The 21,186-nt window shown below is 39.6% G+C and overlaps 1 protein-coding gene across 1 annotated transcript; it reads right to left on the minus strand.

Moving 5' to 3' along the window:
* Nucleotides 1-62: 62 nt before the first annotated feature.
* On the minus strand, nt 63-13,657 carry LOC147509436 (GDSL esterase/lipase At1g71691-like). The gene is made up of 11 exons (XM_086597813.1): nt 13,008-13,657; nt 11,919-12,046; nt 11,411-11,653; nt 11,061-11,316; nt 10,614-10,793; nt 10,044-10,189; nt 7,541-7,675; nt 6,999-7,063; nt 6,799-6,889; nt 6,461-6,716; nt 63-417 (listed from the first exon to the last, which is right to left on the minus strand). The coding sequence occupies exons 1-11, from the start codon at nt 13,231-13,233 to the stop codon at nt 197-199; spliced, it is 1,947 nt and encodes a 648-aa protein (XP_086453939.1). The 5' UTR covers nt 13,234-13,657; the 3' UTR covers nt 63-196.
* Between the last annotated feature and the right edge of the window lie 7,529 nt (nt 13,658-21,186).

Genomic DNA, 21,186 nt, shown 5'->3' on the forward strand with positions numbered 1-21,186 from the left:
TTGCAAAAAAGAATTGTCTCTCAAATTAAAGAAACACAGACTGTGCACATTCACTACCATGGATTTAAGATGAAAGTTCAAAAGCTTCGAATGACAGTATTTCAAAGCCTTGTCTTTAATGGGGTAGCTAGCTGTGTGGTATCCGTTGTGTTTTTTGGAGCTAGTGTTGATATCCACTGTCGTTAATCACTACTCACTAGCATTGCATAAGCTGCTTCACATTGTTGGGGTATGTGCTCTGTATAACACCTTCATAAGCTTGCCTAGCACAAATTGCATTGGCAGCGTCTGATGGGTGAAAGGCATCCCAAAATACAAACTCGGATCTATCATGACAAAGAAAAGTTACAGGAAGACATAACAGTAAGCCGTTTGCTCGCCCTGCACCACAGCATGCGGTATGTGAATGCTTGAATCCTGTATGCAAATCCATGAACACATATTAGTACAAGCATAAGCATCCTAGAACATCTCCAGACTCCAATAGAGTAAACTGAAATTCTGAGCCATGTAGGCATTTGTACAAGACATACTAACGGATAAAGATATAATAGTGCAGCGAAGATTGGTTGCATTGAGGCAAAATGTCACAGCCCGATTTTCTAAACAATTAAAAAAAATGAATATTTGAAATATAAATATTTCAAACATCACTTGGTTCAATTGTCTAAAAACCCAGGCTATGACGGAGTGATACAACACATGTCAAAACCTAAAACCCACATCACAACAGGATCAACTTAACAACAAAAATCTCCAAATTCTTCAACTATCACTTTATTAAAAACTTTCTTCCATCCCAATACAAACATAAACAAACTTTAAGAATAACAATTTCCAACATCGTATTCTCGTGTCATATGAAAAGAAAACTACGTTATTACATACTTCAAAAGATCGGACCTAATAAAATAAACTCCCGGACTACTCGGACAAGAATCCAAATCACTGCGTTCGGCGGTTCCATTGCCTTGTTCCCAAGAACACACCCACGCGTTAGCCAAAACAAAGCAAACATGGGTGACAAAATGGAATTTCTTTGGTATGAGTAGACTAACCACATATAAACATTATCATACTTTAATTATCCAAACAATCACTTTATATTTTCTCATAACTTAATCATTCACAGCTTGGAAGACAGGTAGTTCCGTCATTTTAACCGGCATAATTTCTTCCCAAGCAAGACTTCCATTATATAACTCATTATCATAACTCGTTTTAATATCTAAACCATTGAATTAAAACTTACCGATATCCACTGCTGTATAAGGGTAGGACCGCGTCCCTGCACAAAATGTTATTAAGTCCTACCCTCCTGCAAAAGAAAGTTAGAACTTCTAACATTTGTCGATATCCTATAGGTATTCAAAAGTAAACCCAAGCACACTCGCACAATCAAATCAATTTCTCTTATCAAATAATCAATTACTTTTCTTATACACATATTTCACAACCTATGTACCTTAGGTCATTTCGTCACATTCAAAGAATACCCAACCCTACATTTCCGATACACTTAAGGAATACAACTAACCCATGAAGGCCGAATACCTTAGTTTCTCTCAAAGGCGGATCCAAACAATCACGGTCATTCATGGCACATTCAATGAATACCGGGTCATTCATGGCACATTCAATGAATACCCATAGATAGCATTTAACGGGCCATTTATGGCACATTCCATAAATGCCCACCTAACATATGACATCAGCGGTCATAAAACTCAATTCCAAAACTTTAGGCGTTGGAGAGTTCTAAAGAGTCGCGGTAAATTTATTTACGCATTATTGAACTTTATTTTATATATCATTTCGGAGAGAACGAATGAGTATCTTAATTCTCGTATTTTTTATTTACGCGTTATTAATTTCAAAGATGTCTTAGTGTCATAACGTTGCATATCATAAAATCTTGCAAAATCACATAGTAGTTAATACACATACACGCATTATATATAGAGGTCTTAGCCTAAAGTCAAGTATGCTAATAGCCCTAGACCTATCTTAATAACCCAAATCATAATCCGAGGTTAAAAGGTCAAATTGGGTCAATTGGTCAAAGTCAACCCTGGTCAACGATCAAAGTCAACCATCATGGTCGAAGTCAAACTATCGTTTCCATGTTCAGCGAGGTTCGGGGTTATAGCCACGGTTCATGGATAAGGTCGATGTCGTATGGCTCATGGCTAAGGTAAAGCGGTTCGGACCAATCGCCAAGCCCAAACCTTAAAACCCGAAAGTTTAAAAGTTGAAAGACCCATGTAGATCTATTTTAAATTATATGGACTGGCCTCAAACAATATTAGAAACTAGCCCAAAACAGTTAAGTGATTCAGCCCAAGAATTGAACTGAAACCGGCCCAAAAACTTTAAATTAAACTGGTCCACAAATAACTTAAAATTGGGCCCAATAAGAAATAGAAATTGGCCCAAAGAATTTAAACATTTCGGCCCAGCTAACAATAAGGGTTCGGCCCAACCGATTAGGCTCAAGCCCAAAATCGGTTACTGTTCATCTTCTCCCTCCACCAACAGCCACCAAAACCGACCACCACCGAGCTCTAATTGACCACCCAATACAACCCCGCGGTTTTGATCCCTATAACAACCCAAACAACATTAACAAAAGTGAAAGCTTCAATTAATTACAACAATTCCTTTCTTCAAAAGTAGATCTACAATTTCGGCCTCCATTAAAGCTTGTTCCAAGCTCCAATCGACAGCCCCGACACCCACGCTACACTACCCTATCATCATTAAACTCAAACAACAACAATATCAACAAAAAAAAACGTTCAAACTATGTTACTGTATTGTTTGGTTTGGGCAAGCCGCCATTAATGGAGCTTCGAGCTTCAACAACACACTCTAATCTCCATCTCGACGTCCTCACACACTCAAACATAAACCCAATCATCCACAATCAATACCACAAGTGGAATTTAAAACACCCCAAAAGTATAAACGGGACAGGACGATTTCTAAGAGGCTGGCGCCTCCATTGACGACCCTCCAAGTAGCCTACGGAACCCACAAACATCAATTCTCATACCCACACTTTTACAAACACAACCAAACCTTACTCAATCACACCACAACCATCAAAGTTCAACTACAACAGAATAGTTCAACCAAAACAAAAACAGGACGTGCCGCCATTATCGTGCCCAATAAGCTCCGACACTTAAATTCCACTTTCCGAGTTTAACGAGTTTAACCGGTTTTAATAACGCCGGTTTAACAAGTTTTCACATCAACAAGGCGAATAATAATGACATGAAAAAAGCGAGAAACCATGAGTGGAATCTTTGAGCGGTAAAGTTAGGCGTGAATAGAAAAACTAATCTACTCACCAGTAGCTCTCTCCGATTATCAACCACCCTACCGGGAAAAACCTTCCTTTCCTTCCCATTAAAACTCCCATTTTTTTTTCTAAAACCCTCGTTGTGTTTTTTCCCAAAACTCATTGAGAAAACTCGAAAAACAAGGACAACACTTATCCATTTACCTCACGGGCTTTTATCCGTCCGAAGCTACTTTGGATATTCTATATCTGTTTTATCTATTATACTAGAATTTAAACCCATTAGCTCATACTATGCTTTTTACAAAAGTGCATTAAACATTATTTTTACAATATTCAATTTCATGTTAAACAACTATTTTAAGTATCATGTTTTAAGTATCAAAGTAGTCATGTTTTGTTTTATCAATATCGGTGTTGAGGATTATATGTGTATATATATATATATATATATATATATATATATATATATATATATATATATATATATATATATATATATATATATATATACACATATAATCCTCAACACTGATATTGATAAAACAAAAACATGACTACTTTGATAAACCTTCTCGATTCGTCTTCACCATATGACAAAAGATCATTCCTAAGGAGCATTATCAAACCATTTTTTTAGTTAGACAATCGGCCTTGGTTCTTCTATTGATATGCATTTAGCCGTTTGACTGCATGTCATTTATCAAACCGAAGAGACACTGCTATATCCCACAAACAGGAGTAGTTGGACTTGGTACCCATACGAAGCCCGAAAATGGATATGTCGAGGCGTATCTTGTAGCTGTTGGCTTTGCAAGTTATCGAAAAACTAAGCATCATATCTTAATTAAATTGCGACAATCATCGTTGTGCTAACTTTATGTATTTTTCATACTTGCACAACATTATAGGAGGAGTTCTAATAATTGTTGCTCTTTATATGGTCACTTAGCTTGGGAACCTCTGAGAAAAAGAAGATTGGCAATTACCTACTTAAATCGGGACTCTGAACCCCTTCTTCCGGGGATCCCTCGATTGGCAAGGCTCCATACCGGAAAAGGACACATGTTCTCGGGGACCTCCACCACATTACCCCAGAGCGGATTGATATATCATCCTTGGACTTGGTTATTCCACCGGATACTACAATGGAATCTTATTATTATTATTATGCCGTTAGACTTGGTGTGTGTTTGGAATTATCCTGAGATATATCATGTATATCTGGTAGATTTAGGATTTAAGATGTGATGCACATAGCAGTTAACTCTAAAGAGTTGCCTCTGTTAATCTGATATATATCTGCTTGATTTTTACATTACATGCCACTAAGTAACTGGATTTGGTAGTTGGTTTAAAAGGGAATGAGGTCTTTATTACTATTATTTTTTTGATAATAAAGGGAATGAGGTCTACCCATGGTACAAAAACAGACTTTATTGAATTTGTGCTAGTGGTTTGATATATGTTAATTTGCATGTTGGTTTATTGGCTTGTAGTGAAAAGCGAAATCCGTTAAGGCTCGGTTTACCCAAGTTTTCCAATTGTTGCAAATCATGCACTCATGGGAAACTTATGCGAAGAAAGCGTGTAAATAGAAAGAACTTCGATCACCAATTAACTTGAATCCGATTCAAAGGTGTGAGTGTGAAGTGTCAATTGTGCACATGTTTTTTCCCTAATAGATGAACTTTGGAGTAACTTGATGTGAACTTTGGAGTAACTTGATATAAAAGTTCTATTAACGTTTTGTGTACCCGTTGCATAGATGATTTCGCAATACAGAGATGGATAACTTGAGCCGTTAAAACCCTAATTTCCGTGCGATGTTAAAGGCATACACATTAATAAAAACTTGGACTTCTTTTCTAATTCCCTTATTAATTATATTAATGCCTCTAGCTATAATCTATACTTCATTGATTGGTGTGAGTGATGATTGACACCTTTATATGATTTTACTTACCCGGGACTTGTGCTTTGTGGTAATTGGATAGTGATTCCACTACTTCAATTTCTTGTTTGAGTCGGGCTTAATGCTTCTAAAGCGTGAGATTCACTTACTAAGCTAAACTTTGAGCTTTGTATATACTAATTGGAATGAACTTAGATTAGATTTATATAGCCTTGGATCCTGTGGATATATATCCGAATGAAGATATAGATTAATTATCAATCAGTATCTTTGAGTAGTTTCCTACTTGGTATGAATCAGTATCTTTGAGTAGTTTCCTAATTGGAATCAACTTATTACGTGGATATTTCGATGGGGCAGGCGCAGGTCTATATAGAAGATGAGTGCGGGACTCTATTTCCTGGGACTCTCTATTATCCTAGGACTCTTCCGACTCTCTATTTCAAGTATCGGCTTGTGCTTTGTGGTAATTGGATAGATTTTACGTCAGTCTGGATAGATTTATATAGATAGATTTTACGTCAGTCTGGATAGATTTATATAGCCTTCCCGTGGATATATATGAGATAGATTTATATAGATTTGAGCTTTGTATATACTAATTGGAATGAACTTAGATTAGATTTATATAGCCTTGGATCCTGTTGATATATATCCGAATGAAGATATAGATTAATATCAATCAGTATCTTTGAGTAGTTTCCTAATTGGTATGAATCAGTATCTTTGAGTAGTTTTCTAATTGGAATCAACTTATTCCGATGGGGCAAAAGTCAGTCTATATAGAAGATGAGTGCGGCCCGTGGATATATATGAGATATAATCCTGTGGATATATATCGAATGAAGATATGAGATATAATTTAATATATATATTAACTATCTATTCGGATGTAGTAGTGTATTCTGTTAGCAGATCCGATGTAGGCTTCACACAAAGAGCTTAAAGACCAAGCTGTTTTATTATATAGATATTTTCATTATTATCTTTATTATTATTATTATTAGGAAAACAAAGAATAAAAACACGGGGTGTTATACAAAATCTTTGCGGCATGTACCAGTAGACTCGCCAAAATTTTAAAGAAGTTGAGCACATTAAATTTTTTACATTTATAGTACCTTACTTAACATTAACGATACTCATTGCATTTCAAAATAAGTATAACAGGCGATCAATTTCGAATGTAACTGTACTTAATGACTAATTAGTACACTACACAAGAGGGACTAATGTACCATATGGTGTAGGATTGTCGACGACTTGCTTCATGATAGTATATATGTCCCAATAAAGGATGTATGCTCCAGGAAGATCTTGGTTCAGTTGTTTAACCATGGCCTTGATCTTAGCACTGAACTGCACTGAAATTTCGTTGTACTTGTCAAAGCATTGATTGGTATCTTTACTATAGAATCCTATAACAATTGGAACACACCCTAGAGGTGCCAATCCTGTCACTAGAAACTTCCTTGCGCCATAATCGTATAACTTCTGTAGTCAACAAAATAAGAGATGAATTCATTAAGGAAAATAGTATTTCTTTTGAATAATGTTATGCATAAATTTATATTACCTTCAGATAGATGCGGTATTCTTTAATGAGGAAATTATCAAAATTTGGTGGAATCGGTTTGTTCAGTGGATTTTCAATGGGAAGTAAGTATCTGTTGAGGAAGTCATTGTTGCCAATGTTAGAAAAAAAGAGAGATTTGGCTATGAATGAAATCCTCAAATGTCGTAAGTTCTTCTGCATTACTTCTCAACACTAGTGACCTTATTTCTGGGAGTACTTTTTCGCCGAAGTTCTCCACTTGTTGTGACAATGGAATTCGTTGTCCCTGAACATACAGAAGCAATCAGGGTGATCCTTTCAGTTTTATATTTGTTATTAGAAAAAAAGAATATCATACAGCTTTGATTATAAACTAGGCTGCAAAGAGATACAGTAAGATAATGCATTGCAATTAAAATGTACTCATTTTATTGTTGAAACATAATAAAAATCTAGACCAAAGAAGGGATATGTGAGGTGACTTGAAAGTTTGATCACCCACGTACAATTGTTTTAGCAGTGTCATTGAGTATTCCAGCTGAAGAAGATGCAAAATTTACTCCTCGCAACATATCTGACCCTGTTGTGCTTGGATTATTAAAACCTGGGATTAAGTCTAGCCCAAGCAGGTAGCCTGCATATTTTGGAGACCATAGATAGCTCAACAATAAGTACATTTGTACATCTTATGTTTGTAAAAGAATGGCAAATCAATTAACAATGTAGCCACAAAGATTACCTAAATGATCTGATATTGTTGCACCATTGCAAAATCGCCCAGTACACCAAACGGAAAGTCAATTCCATGGGGAGGATAATTTGCCTTCGCAATAGTTTTTAGATGGTTGTTATTCCCCGGATCAAGTAACGAGTCTCCGAACACAAACATAGCTGGAACCTGCATTGAAGCCCAAGTGGGAAAAGGCATTCCAACAAATAGTTGGAAAAACACTACAACCCTCACAAAGGTCTCCATATGTAGCAGCAAAGAAGTTGCTTAGACGGTTACGTTGCAGTGGTTTTCAATGGTTGCGCAACATTATAACTAAGTGTAAATGTGGAATAGCAGTAGTGCATGGGTACAGTGTACTGTGTAGGCCCTGTGGACCGTTATCATTGGACCGTTATTATCAGAAGTGAACTTGGGTTGCGTTCCTCATGTGGAATAGCCAACAAATATGAATGACCACTGCAAAATTTAATAAGAGTAACAAGATCTATATGTGAATTAATGTCGTCAAACACGCACATCATAAAGGTTTTAGTATAATTTCTCAAGAAGATCTTGATACTATTTGCAAGACCTAAATCTTGGGCAAGTAATTGTTATATGTTCCCCGAATGCATTCCTATCTTAAAGGTATATGAAATTCAACAAATTATTCTAGGATTTCAATTGCTCTTTTAAATTTACAATTTTCTAAGATTCTTAAACAGTTAAATACGACATTAATTCAACATAAGAAATGAGAACTGCAAAACAATTTAAGTGTAAATTTGTACACTATTGTTACGTGGACCTCCACTGAAATCTCCTGGAGAGAAGTTGCAATCAAGTACCTCCGAAGATCTCTTTTGATAAAGATGCAAATATACAAGAATTAAAATTCAATTAGGGCACCCTCACAAAAAGTTAACTATGTTAAAGCTACGGGATCTATGAAAAAAAACCTTTAGAATTACAGTAACACCAATGGGGGCCTTAGTTAAAGTGCTAACTTCAACTTCCTGCCGATTTTGTGTTTGAAGACAATGCACAATTTTTTATCCGATTATAGTGGGAAGACGATTGGCCTTTGCAAATGTTATGTAGGTTTTGTTGTTCCTGGATCAAGACAGTGAGAAAATTGCAATGCTAACGGCTTCAGTGTACTAGAGTTGAAGAAGCTGCATCAACATGTTCTGTATCATACCTTCATATGCTTGCTTGCTTAGCACAAATTCCATTTGTAGCGTCTGATGGGTGAAAAGCATCCCAAAAGATATCTCAGCTCGATCTTGTCATAAGAAGGGTATAGGTTGCAACTTGCAACCATCTAGACGTGCCGAATTGCTCTGCATTTTTTTTAAAATTTTTTTTGCTAAAGGGTAATGTTAATTAGAAAGGAGAAAATTACGTGGGAGTAAATAGAAAAAGAAAGAAGATACATAAAGCGCAGGCCATTGGAGTGTAACTCCAAGAGCTCGTGAAGAGATAAATCTGTAGTATGTGGCAGCAGGATCCTCAAGCTTTGTTAGAAATTCTGGCCTACCGTTCCACCATTGCTTAGTTCCTAAAGCTAGTGCACATCCTTGTCGAGCGCATGTATCTGCGGAGAATGAAGTTTACCTCTCTCCATGATGAGGTGATGCTTAGTAATGAGACTTTACTCTTTAGCTTGTTCCAGTGGCTTCTAAACCTCCAATGAACATTACCTGATTGAAATGCATGAACTGCGGCTTGAGAGTCAGACTCCACCCTGATGTTCTTCTAACCCATTTGAGCTGCTCTTTCCACTCCTTCAAGAATTGCCTGGGAATTCCGCTACATAGTATGTTTCAATGCCTACTCCACCAATCCTAGCACCACACACAATCCCATTATGATCCCTAAGTACTACATACTCCCCCAACTGGCAAGTCTTGGGTTACCTCTTAAGGACCCATCTGTGTTTGCCTTTATAACACTAGGCGGAGGCAGCAACTAGTAGCATTCTAGGGCTTTAGGCGCGTGTCTGAGTTTGGGCTGCAAGTTGTACGCGTTGCTGAAGCATGTGATGGTCAATTGAACTTGAGTGCTTATTAGACCCTTTGTGCGCGCGCAAATGTGAGTGAGCTTATGATTCCCTTGCAAACCAGAGCATAGTTAGCTCGTTTATGATCATAAAGCATCTTATTTCGATTTTTCTAGATGGCAACCATACAAGAGATGGAAGCTGCTGCCCATAATTCCTTTGCCACTGGGCTGTGATTCTTGCATGCTTCGACGACTTCAAGGGTAGGTGAGTAGTTGGAGATTGCTGCAGCTGAAAAGTACTAGCGACATAGTTCCAACACTTCTTAGTAAACTCACACTCATATAATAAGTGATGTATGTTGGGTCTCGCACTGTTGTTTACAGGTGATGATGCATCCTGAGGCCAGCTTGAATTTCATGGACTACAATTTATCATGTGTGCGCGCATGGTTCCTCTGAAGATTTTCCATCAAATTGCAGCAGTTCTGGGATGTAGTGTTGCATTCCAAAGGAAACTAGCCCAAAAAGGTTAATTCCCCTTGGCTCTTACAGCTTCATGAGTTGATGCGACAGTGAGTTCTCCGTTAGGAGTGTGCTCCCAGAGCATTTCATCTTCTATATCTTCATTTGGCTGCGGCAATAAGGCTACATCCACCCCTAGCATTGTGAGAATAGTATTGAGAGGGGGGAATTGCTCTGCAATTGGTAACATGCCTTAGAAGATCTTGTAGATTTGTCCAAGTCATTCTTACATAACATGTATGACCACCCTCGATGAAATTAAATCCTGGGTCCGTCTAGATCATTGTAGTAGAGAGCGCCCTTGATGAATAGGATCTTATATTATGCGTTTCACGTGTGCATTTTCCTACGAGGATACCTTGAAGTCGACAAATTGCGTCTCAACTATTGCAGTACGTGCTCTAGTTTGAAGTATAAAAAGTGACATAATTTGAAGGTGATCAGGTCAACTAATAAAATTGTTATTCGTTAGAACTGTCCATTCATTTTGCCTTTCCAACAAGTAATATTTACTCAGAAAATGAGCAAAGGATTGACAGCGATCGAACGCCAAAGGCTTTTACTGTACTAGACTTGAATAAGCCACAGCATCACATGCTCTGTACCAGGCCGTCATAGGCTTCCTTCGCAAGAAATTTAACTGCAGCCTCAGTTGGGTGAAAAGGATCCCAAAAGAAATACTCCGCTCGCTTAGGACATATTAAACTTACAGGTGAACATTGTACTAAACCATTTGCCCTCCCTCCACCACAACATGCAGTGTGGGAGTACTTGAATCCTGTGTGCAAAATGGACAAGAATTACAATTAGTACATGTACGCATCTTAGAGCATCTCCCACAGGGTTTCGGGAAGGGCAATGCACAAAGTGGTAAAGAAATATGTGTGTGCAGCTAAGATTGCCCCGTTCAACTCAGTTAAATCTATTGCATGAAGGTAAAAAAATTGTCGCATGCACGTGTCCTACCAAAAAGAAAAAAACTAACAAAGTTCATTACAAATTAGTGAAAAGAGTTCTAATGAAAACTGTAAACTACTATATATACCATAATCTGAAGGATTGTCGATGGCTTTCTTAGCAATATTATATATGTCCAAGTAAAGTATGGAAGCTCCAGGAAGATCTTGGTTAAGCTGTTGAACCATGGTCTTGATCTTTGCACTGAACTTTCGAGAAACTTCGTTATGATGCTCATAACACTGATTTGTATCGTTACTGTAAAATGCTATAACCATCGGGATACAACCCAGAGGTGCTAATCCACTCACTATAAACTTCCGTGCGCCATAACTGTATAATTTCTGCAATCAACAACATGATTAAATATAGTTTACTTGCTATGTATCAATGTAGTAGAGCCAGCACTACAATAATTACAAGGGTTTGGTATTGTACCTTGAGGCGGATGCTGTATTCATGGGCAAGGGAATCATAAAATTCTGGTGGGACTTCCTGGTTCAGTAGATTGCCATTGGGAAGTAAATAATTTTTGAGGAAGTCATTGTTTCCATTGTTGCAAAAAAAGAGAGAATTGGCTAAAAAATCCTCAACTGTGGTATTCAATGCCAGTGTCCTCAACTCCGGGACTGTTTTTTGACCGAAGTGCTCCACTTGTTGAGACAATGGAATAATTTGTCCCTGAACAAACACAATCGTCCATGTGTTATTTACGACACGGTGCACTGCACTTTGTGTTATTCTCCGTGTCATGTTAAAACCAACCAGATTAGTTAGTGCCATAATATTTCATTTGTTCTATGGTTGATTGGATATAACTCATTTCTCCAACACGTTTTTCTTGCTTAGAACGCTATGTACGTAATTTTGTTGGCATTATTATAAAGATGTCATAAATGATGGGATAGTAGCGAAGAAAATTAAACCAAAAACTCTGATTGCTCACCGTTTGTGCACCGGTGTCATTGAGTATTCCACTTGAAGAAGATGCGTAACTTACTCCTTGCAATATATTTGGCCCTCTTGTGCTTGGATCATTGAATGCAGGGATTAATAGTAGCCCAAGCATGTTGCCTGCAGATTTTGGACGAAAAAACTCAACATGTATATGAACAAAAGAGGGAAAAGGAGAAGATCATCGAAATAGATTGAAGAATAAGAAGATGAGAATAACTTCAGAGAATTTACCGCGAAGGCACAAATGCGACATGCTTATAGATACAAGATTGGTGAAATTTACATCCTTGACTCAAGATATTGATACATACCATATTGTTCAAGATATTGATACATACCATATTGTTCAAAAATAGCATCGAAAAACACTGGCAATACATACTCTCGAAGTAGCAATCTATTTTTTGTTCAGATCACCACATGCTTCCACTATTTTTTACTTTGGCAACACATATTAGCATGTCCCATGGAATGTTAATTAGCTACTTTTGTGAGCTTTAATTCGCCAGTAACAACTTTTCTCAACTGGGAGACATGTTCTACTCTCAGTAAATAAACCTCCTACTCCTACATACCATGGCCCATGGGCCGGGTCATTCCTGCTAGGGGACATCGGTTTGGTGGTTCGGATTGAAAATTTATAATAACAGAAGTATTCCCAAATATCGAATGCCTGCTTGAATTGAACACTACTTCGTTCAGTCAATGAGTCTTTCATTTTCTTAGTCTGTACTCTGTAGTATGGTAGTGGTCGCATTCACCAAATAAGTAATCTTTGTACTTGTAGAGTGTCGACTAGTTTGTATACCGTGTACGTACGTTGTTATCCAAGGATTATAACGTAAGTTCTTGTCGAAGATAATCCAGGATTTCAATTTTTATGTAATGGTGCGAAGATTAGGAAGGACTTTCTACTCTTAAAGATTAATATTATACATTTGTTCCCGAGGAAGGAAAATATATGAACGAAGGAAAATATAATCCAGGCCGGTATATATTGGCCATATAGTTCAGATGCAACGACACAAAGCCAAATCAACATAATATGAATGTGTTTCTTAGATTACATGAAGTTTACCTAATTGATCGGCAACAGTTGCACCATTACAAAACCTCCCTGTTGGACCAAGTGGAAAATCAACACCGTAAGGAGGATAGTTTGCCTTTGCAAAAGTGTAGAGTGGGTTGTTATTCCCTGGATCAACTAAAGAGTCTCCAAACACAAACATGGCTGGAATTTGCAATGAACCCAGAGTTGGAGGCGGCATTGCAACAAAAACAAATAACAGCATAAAGATCTCCATGTCCAGAAGAGAAGTTATGAAGTTGCTCGGAGGTGTCAGGTAGTATTTATAACCATTGTGAACTATATTGAGTGGCTGCACTCAGAACAAGAGTCATGTGTACAGAGCTTACTAGTGGCTAGCTGAAAAAAAAATTAAACTCGTAAAGAAAATGTATGCTTAGCTAGTACAACAATAAAAGCATCTGTGGTACGAGAAGACGCGCTTTTATGCACTAAATGCAGATTGCGGTGATGTGTTTAGATGAATTGATCGAACACGTGAACTGAGACAAAGACCGACTGTGATCGAGTTTCAGCCCTCCAGGTGCCGTGTTAGACATGTCAATAAGCTCTCGAGTCTCGACAAGTAGAGATGACTTCTTCCATTATTTGACGGTCGGTTGTGACTTGTGAGTCTGTTGGCACTATTATAAAGTCTAGCAGACGGGCACGTGCGATGCACTTGGTTGGCAAAACATTTTGATTCAAGTTGGAAATGCATAAGAAGAAATGAAATGTATGCATGTGTTTTTGTTCTTTGCTTCAATTTTTGATGAATTGAATTGCAATACTACTCTCCAATAACATTGTTAGATTACTTGCGGTAATTACCCTCCGTTCTTCGCTCATGTCACTACATCACACGTGTCCACACCAGGTCGTATCTCCACCAGCTTGTACCACTTGACCAACACGTCATAACGACCCAAACTCAGGTTGTCCCAAATCTCAGTTACGGCCATGTATGGAAGCAAATCATCTAGCGCAATTCTGGAGTTCAATCAACACACCAATCAAAGAGATATTTACTTTGTAACATCAGGAGTAATGATGAATCATCATGATAGCACACAATGTGGATCTACCGTTGGCAACGGCCTTGAGCAAATAAGGAAGGTCAGCTCAAATATCTATAAGTAGAGAGAGATGAACTACGTTAGGTTTGATTCAAGTTTACCCGAAAAACTTAATACGTAGGCAACTCTTGTCCCAAGAAAGAGTGCAGCCACTTCCTATCAATCCCAACCTCAGGTCGTAGGTCTAGAAATACTAAACCTCTACATTGGCGCCGTCTGCCGGTTCGTTTCCTTGAGAAAACACACAAATTACTTTCTCAAACCCACGAAGCTGGTCATAAAAAACCACCATGGAAGCACAGCTACAGGCCTTAGTAGACCAAATGAAGACTCTCTAAGATTCGTTCATCGCCCTCCAACAAGAAAACCAAATAATGCGTGAGCAAACAACTTCCAACACCAACAACGACACTCCAAACGCAGGGGAGCACAACACAGTCACAACCTTCACTACCACCACCAATCAATGACTAGAAGACTTCGCCCAGAGGTTGGAGAAGTCAAACGATAAAGCCAGCGCGATCTAGATCGCTCAAAAGATGCTCCAGTCATACAAGGCATCACCATTCACCATTGAAATCAGGGACAAACAGCCTCCCTTAGAATTCATATCTCCAAAGTTCCCGTTGTACGACGGTAGCTCGTGTCCAGGACAACACGTAGCTCGTTTCAACCAGATCCTCCCACTCTATAGCGCTCCAGACTATGATTACCTGAAGTGCAAACTCTTTCCAGCCAGCTTGAAGGACGGAGCACTAGACTGGTTCTACACGCTCACCCCAAATTCAATTAACAACTTCGATAAACTGGCTAAGTCGTTCGTAGTGGAGCTCGTCCACAACAGGAAAAAACAAGCCGACCTGGACTCTTTGTTTCAACTTAAGCAAGCACATGGCGAGACAATCTGTGCTTTCCTAGGACGTTTCAAGAAGGAGCTCTTATCAATGGAGGCAGGCCTCAAAGACAGTTTTGCAACTTCTGCATTCACTAACACCCTCTTGGACGACTCCGACCTAGTAGGGTCTCTAATGCGCAACGAGCCATAACGCTTAGACGACCTGTACCACAGAATCGACAAGTACATCAAGTACGAAGAATGGATGGCCTAGTGCAAAGGCAAAAAAGTCATCGCAGTAAGCGACAAGCGAGGACCCAAAGAAAACAATCACTACTTAGGCAATAATAATAATAATAATAATAATAACAACAACAACAACAACAACAACAACAACAACAACAAGGGCTCCAGCTCCCACAAGCCCTCATACACCAAAAGAGAATTCTCCAACTTCTCCAGGACGCCAAGCCATATCCTGAAGAAGATATATACAAAGCCATACTTCAAGCCCAACATCAATAAAATCATAGCAATCCAAGGATGTCCATACTGCCACTTCCACAAACTCCGACACCACGACACCGATGAGTGTTGGAGCCTCAAGCACTACCTCCAAGACTTAGTCGAAGAGGGAAAACTGAAAGAGTTCCTACCAAAAAGCGATCTCAAGCATAAGCTGAATGCTAATCGCCACAAAAGCAGGAGCCAAAGCCACGAACGACTTGCACACAGAAGGAGCAGAAGCAGAACAGCCCAGTGATCTAAATCTCCAGGTCGGTCGAGGCACAACAGGAGACAATACTCCTTGACCATGACGAGGAAAAAGTAATCAATATGATTATAGACACCTCCAACAACGAGACTTCAGGTCGGGAAAAGCACAGGTGGGTAGGAGCACTGCAAGAAATCTACCACCTCCCCCACAAAGCTGAGGTGATCACTCCTACCAGCTCCCAAACAACAGCCGCAATCTCATTTACCGAGGAAGATCTAGATAAGGTGTGCCTACCTCACAATGATGCCCTGGTAGTACACGTCGATCAAAATCAATGGCTGGACAGTCAAAAGGGTCCTCATCGATCCAGGCAGCTCCTGTGACATCCTCTTCTATCAAACATATAAAGATATGCACCTACCAGACTCAGTGATGATAGAATCAAATGCACCAACCACTCTATGGATTCAACAGAGAGCATACTGATGCCATTGGAGACATCATCTTACCAGTCTCCATTGGAGAAAAAGAGTACATGGTCAGGACCTCAACACGTTTCAGTGTAATTGATGTCAAGTCGTCTTACACTGCCATCTTAGGACATAGGTGGATTCACAAGATCCAAGCAGTTCCATCCACTTTACAGCAAGTCCTGCGGTTCCCCGGATCTCGAGGCATCATGGAGCTCAGGAGCAACCAACTAGAAGCTCATAGATGCAATCAAGTCAGCGCAACAACCACGACGAAAACTCAGGTCGTCCAAGATCAAAGACGTCCCAAAGCTCCAAGATCCTCAAGCGTCTATCACACAAGCACCAGCAACATACAAGCTCAAGGAGAAACAAGCACAAATCGAACCATGAGAAAAAATCAATTTGGGCACAAATGATGACCCAAAGTTTGTTTATGTAGGGGTTGATTTAAACCCCAAGCTCAAGGAGCAATTTGTCAAATTTCTATATCTCAATAAAGATATTTTTGTTTGGTCGTATATCGATATGCCAGAAATTGACCCTCAGGTCGCTTGCCACAAATTAAATGTAGATCCAACTATAAAGCCTATCAAACAACGACATAGGAAACTGGCACTCATATTTCAGAAAACCATCAATGAAGCCATAGAAAAGCTCAAAAATGTTGGATTCAATAGAGAAGTTGAGTACCGACCTGGCTAGCTAACATCGTAGCTGTTCTTAAGAAGAACGGCCAGGTATGACTCTGCATTGACTTCACCAACGTCAACAAGCATTGCCCAAAGGACAACTTCCCCTACCAAGGATTGACATCCTGGTAGATCAAACTTGCGGACATGAAAATCTATCATTTATGGACACATACAGCGGGTAGAATCAGATACCACTCGTAGAAGAAGATCAGGAAAAGACGTCCTTCATAACATAACAAGGAACGTTCTGCTACAATGTCCTACCATTCAACTTGAAGAACGCCGGTGCAACCTACCAAAGACTGGTCACAAAGATGTTTAAAGACTTACTGGGGGACATTAATGGAATTCTGCATAAACGACATGGTAGTCAAAAGCGAAAAAGCTGGCGATCACATTTCTCACCTGCAGGAAGCTTTTGAAAGGTTGTGCCAAAACAAGATGAAGCTCAACCTAGCTAAGTGCGTATTTGGAGTAGCCTTAGGAAAATTCTTAGGATACCTCATTTCACAAAGACACATTGAAGCAAACCCAGAACAAATACGAGCTCTCTTAGAAATGCCAGAGCCAACTACCAAATCCACAAGCTATCTGGCATGGTTTCAGCCATCAACAGATTCATCTCACATGCTTTTGACAAATGCAGACCGTTCCTGCAAATACTCAAGAAAGGCGCAACATTCACTTGGATAGACGAATGCCACAAAGCTTTCAACGACCTGAAGGCTTACCTATCAACTCCGCCCATCCTATCCAAACCAAATGAAGGAGAAATAGTGGGGCTTTATCTTACAACTACCGACTTTGCCATCAGCTCGGTCCTCTTTCGCGAAAGCGAGGGAATCGAAAAACCAGTCTACTTCACTAGCAAAACATTGGCAGATGCAGAGAAACATTACTCTGCAATGGATAAAACAATGCTGTCTCTGTTGTACTCTGCTCGGAAGTTCCGACCTTATTTTCAGGCTCATAGCATCAATGTTATAATAGATATACCCATCAAGCTCTTGAGTTCTAACAACAAAACGGCCTGCATGGCCAAATGGGCTGAAGAACTCGGAGAGCATCACATCGAATTTGTTCCCAGAACGTCTCGTCAAGGTCAGATCATTGCTGACTTTCTTGCCGACTTCTCTGTCAAAGACATCAACTGGGAACCTGAGCCCATCATTTCACTCCATCAACCAACCACCCCAGACACATGATACCTCTACATAGATGGAGTGTGCAACAACAGCGGTAGTGGACTGGGGGCTGTGTTAACTTCACCAGAGGGAACACAACTACAAAAGTCAATCAAGATTGATTTCACAACATCCAACAATGAAGTGGAATATAAAACATTAATCATAGGCCTCCGCATGGCCCAACAACTACAAGTTAAAAAGCTTCAAGGCTTACAGTAACTTGTAGCTAATCGTCAAACAAATCACCAAAGAGTGTGTGACAAATGGAGCAAACTTAGCCAAGTACGCTCAGGTCGTCAATGACATCATCAGCTCGTTCAAAACATTCTCCTTAGAACATATTCCCTGGGAGGATAATAGACATGCAGACAACCTGACTTTCTTAGCCTCAAAAACCTAAGAGGCATGTCCCAGCACAGTCTACATCGACATCCTAGAGAGGCCCGCTTACCAACAAGAAAGTGTCAACAGCCTCACGGACTTTCAGCCCTCATCTGATGAAGAAATCACTCAATCTTGGATAGGCCCATTCCTAAAATATATTTCACATGGTGACCTCCCTAGCATAGGCAAAGAGTGCTCGGGCAATACAATTTCGAGCTCCCAGATATACTGTGATCAACGGACGATTATTCCATAAATCCACAGGAGTAGTGGACCTAAGATGCATAACTCCACATGAAGGCCAACTTATCTTTAACAAGATTCACAAAGGCGAATGTGGCAACCATGCAGGAGCAAGATCTCTCGCTCACAAAGCAATCGCCCAAAGGTATGTATTATTGGCCATGCATGCACATCGAGGCAAAAACATATGTCCTCAAATGCCACCAATGTCAAATATTTGGCCACAACCATCTCAGTCCAGCTCGAGAGTTAATCAACATAGCCAGCCCATGGCCTTTTCATATGTGGGGCCGGGCTAGACATCATGGGACCATTCATCCCACAAAAGAAAATAGGACTCAAATATGTCCTAGCAGCCACAGATTACTTCATTAAATGGGTGGAAGCCATCCCACTGGTCCAAGTCAAGAAAGTCCATGTCATCAACTTCATATGGACCAATATCATCACAAGATTTGGTCTACCCCACACCCTTATCATGGACAACGGGACACAATTTGCTGGCACACAAGTCAAGGCATTTCTACAAAAATGGCGCATCACTCAAGCATTTTCCACACCTAGATATGCATAAAGCAATGGCCAAGCAGAGGCCACGAACAAATCCATCAAAGAAAATCTCCAAAAGAAGTTGGAGAGCAAGAAAAGCCAATGGCCAGAACAACTCGAGAACATTTTATAGGCATACAGAACAACAGCCACAGCTAGCACCAATGAGTCTCCTTTCACACTTTGCTTCGAAACAGAAGCAATCATACCATCAGAGCTCACAATCACAACCACACGATTTGACATCATTAAATTAGGAGAAAATGACAACATCTTAGCTAAAGAAGTCGATCTCCTAGAAGAGCAAAGGGAAACAACTGCAATTACCCTAGCTCAGTACCATTAAACAATCCAACAATCTTATATCAAGAAGGTCATCCCAAGATCTTTCTAAGCTGGCGACCTAGTCCTCAAAAAGACATTAGCACCAGCGAAGCTTGACCCAACATAGGAAATGGAGTGTACTGGATCAAAACTCAGCTCGGTGATGCATGTGCTTCCACGACTTTGGAACACAGCTCTACTACTCAAGCATTTCTACCAATAAAATGTCTCCAGTTATATCAATCAATTGAATGAAATTTCATCAACATTTTGCGTATGAATATTATTTTTGCATTACATAAATACCGCACACCTTGCACGCGCTAACCAATCTGGGGTATCACAATATCCAACTTGGCACCAATGCCAGAATTGAGCACAATTTAACTATAATTGCCACGCATTGGTTAATTATCAGTCAAATTCAATCTACGGTCCCCCAAAAGGACCGCAATCAACTTAACACCAATGTCAGGATTAAACATGATTCAACTGTAATTGCCACACAAAAGCCAATTATCAAACAAATACAATCCAGAGGACCCCCAAAAGGACCCCAAGTCAACTTAAATCCCTGAAATGGGTTAAGTTAGACTAAACTATAATGACCATTCAAAGGCTAGTTAGCTGTCAAAAATCAATAAGGAGTTCCCCTAAAAGGAACGACTTAACCAACACATATACCTAAGGACACGAGGAAACCTAGGTGCCAACCACACACATATATCAGTTGTACACAAACGCTTTACGACCTATTTCCATCAGACGACCTAACAAAGTTCAGCAGGTCGTCGGTTCTACTACTATGCAACACAGGACGTCAAACAACAAAGCAATAGAAACAATCACATTCATACCAACTTCAAACACTATCTAAACAAGTAAGTAATTTAAATAATTTTTACTTCATACAAATTTGGTTAGATGCTAAAGGCCCCCAGGTTATCCTGAGAAAATGACCTCAGCACCCCCATCAAAAAAAAAAAAAAAAAAATCAATCAGTTATCAATATAAAAAAGAGACATATTTAAACTTTGTTAAAAAAAATCTTCAACCAAACTTCAAATAAAAAACAACAAGATCAAGATCACTGAACAATCGGAAGATTATCCACATTCAAAGGCTATAATGGGCCGCCCTCTTCCCTAACAGGACCGCTACTTGGATCACCACTTGTATTCAGCACTTCTGTGGCAACATCTTGATTAGGCCGGCATTTGGAGCGAAAGACTGGGTCGATAAGTAGATCAGGTCGTCTACTAGCATCTGCAATAGCACTTTCCACAGCTACTGTTGCAGCCCCACTTTCGACTGACCTTTTGAGGGTTTTGTACTTACGTTCTAGCTCCATATAATCATCCCCGAATGTAGACATCACCACTCTCTACCAAGTTGACCAGGTCATTGTATTCATTCTGAGTTCGCTCAGCAACAGCCTGTGCATTTTTGCACTCTGCAACCCAATGCCCGACCTCCACACTAGAAGCGTTAAGAGACGACTGCAACAAGGCGACCTTACCAGCCAAGTCCCCGATATGAGCCCTCAGCCCCCCAACTTCAGCACGCTCCACCTCTTGCACCACCAGCAACTTGTCATAGGCCTCCTTGGCAGCATCCAGCTCCTTCTTATATAGGTCGGAGATAGTTGCCATCTCCTTCAGGTTTCTATATATGGCCAGGACCTGACAAACAACAAAATAAGTCACAAAG

The sequence above is a fragment of the Coptis chinensis genome, chromosome 3, assembly GCF_015680905.1.
Source record: "Coptis chinensis isolate HL-2020 chromosome 3, ASM1568090v1, whole genome shotgun sequence".
Classification (NCBI taxonomy): domain Eukaryota; kingdom Viridiplantae; phylum Streptophyta; class Magnoliopsida; order Ranunculales; family Ranunculaceae; genus Coptis; species Coptis chinensis.